This window comes from Condylura cristata, unplaced genomic scaffold (assembly GCF_000260355.1).
Source record: "Condylura cristata isolate star-nosed mole 26May11 unplaced genomic scaffold, ConCri1.0 scaffold00050, whole genome shotgun sequence".
NCBI classification, from domain to species: Eukaryota; Metazoa; Chordata; class Mammalia; order Eulipotyphla; family Talpidae; genus Condylura; species Condylura cristata.
In genome coordinates, this window is record NW_004567151.1 from 1,558,867 (window position 1) to 1,559,895 (window position 1,029).

Sequence of the window (1,029 nt, forward strand, 5' to 3'; positions counted from 1 at the left end):
CCCCCCCGTGGGCGACGCCTTGCCCAGTGCCGAGGACAGCGGCTCAGAGTCGCGTAACAGTGGAAAGGGCCCGGCCTGGGGCGCAGGGCGAGCACACTGCAGCCCTTCAGTGCTTCCGCCCCGGCCCGGAGGGGACCCCAGGGCGCGGCAGGCCCCTCCTGGCTCCCCGCGGCTCCCCTCAGCAATATACTTGGTCGATCAGCCTGTTCTGCTCCCCGCTCTGTCTCTGGGGACCCCTCCCCCACCCCTGCACCTCTGGCCTGCACCCCAGCTCTGTGCATGAATCAATGAGTCTTTAAAAAAGAAATCGAACCCAGCTACTCAAAGGCGTCTTTGAAAGCTGCTGCGCCCCGTGAGTGACGGCACTTTCGCTTTTTCCGTGCAACACGTGCGGATGCTACTGTTCCGTGAGGGAGATAGAGACAGAGAGCATCTGAGTGTTTGAAAAGCATCTGATTGTTTCACCTGGACGGCTGAAGGGAAAAGGGGGTGCTAGGTGACCGTGGAGTGCTCCTGGGGCCCCTGGGTGAAAGCCGGGCGTCGCGCGTGTAAGGAGATGAGGCGAGGGCTCGCCTCGGGAGCTTGCCCTCGAGACCAAGCAGGCAGAGCGGGTGGGGCGGAACAGCCCGGCGCCTTCCTTCCCTGCCCGCGGACTCACGCGCCTCCGTGCTCGGGGCCCGCTTCCTAGGATGCTGGGCAGTCTGGCGTCCATCATCCCCGAGAGGAAGAACGCCCACCACAGCATTCGCCAGAGCCTGGACTCGCACGACAACGTGGAGGTGGAAGCTGCTGTGTTTGCTGCTGCCAACTTCTCCGCGCAGTCCAAGTAAGCGGAGCACCACCCCACGCCGACTGCGCCCCCAGCGCTCTGCAGGCGCCCCGGCAGAGGCGGGCCGGCCCTGGGGACGCAAAGGGTTCACCCCGAGGGCTGTTTCCCAGGAGGGTGTCGCTTGTGTCGGGGAGACGACACCGGCCCCGGGTGCCGACGGCGGCGGGGGTAGCCGAGGGCAGTGAGGGTCTCCGGGCGCG

The 1,029-nt window shown here is 66.2% G+C and overlaps 1 protein-coding gene across 1 annotated transcript in view; it reads left to right on the plus strand.

Moving 5' to 3' along the window:
* The window catches only part of TMEM206 (transmembrane protein 206), a 134,988-nt gene extending 134,158 nt beyond the window's left edge, over positions 1-830 (plus strand). The window contains exon 6 of the mRNA XM_012734202.1: positions 689-830. Within this exon, the coding sequence (XP_012589656.1) occupies positions 689-830 (142 nt within the window). The remainder of the gene's footprint in view (positions 1-688) is intronic.
* Positions 831-1,029: the final 199 nt, after the last annotated feature.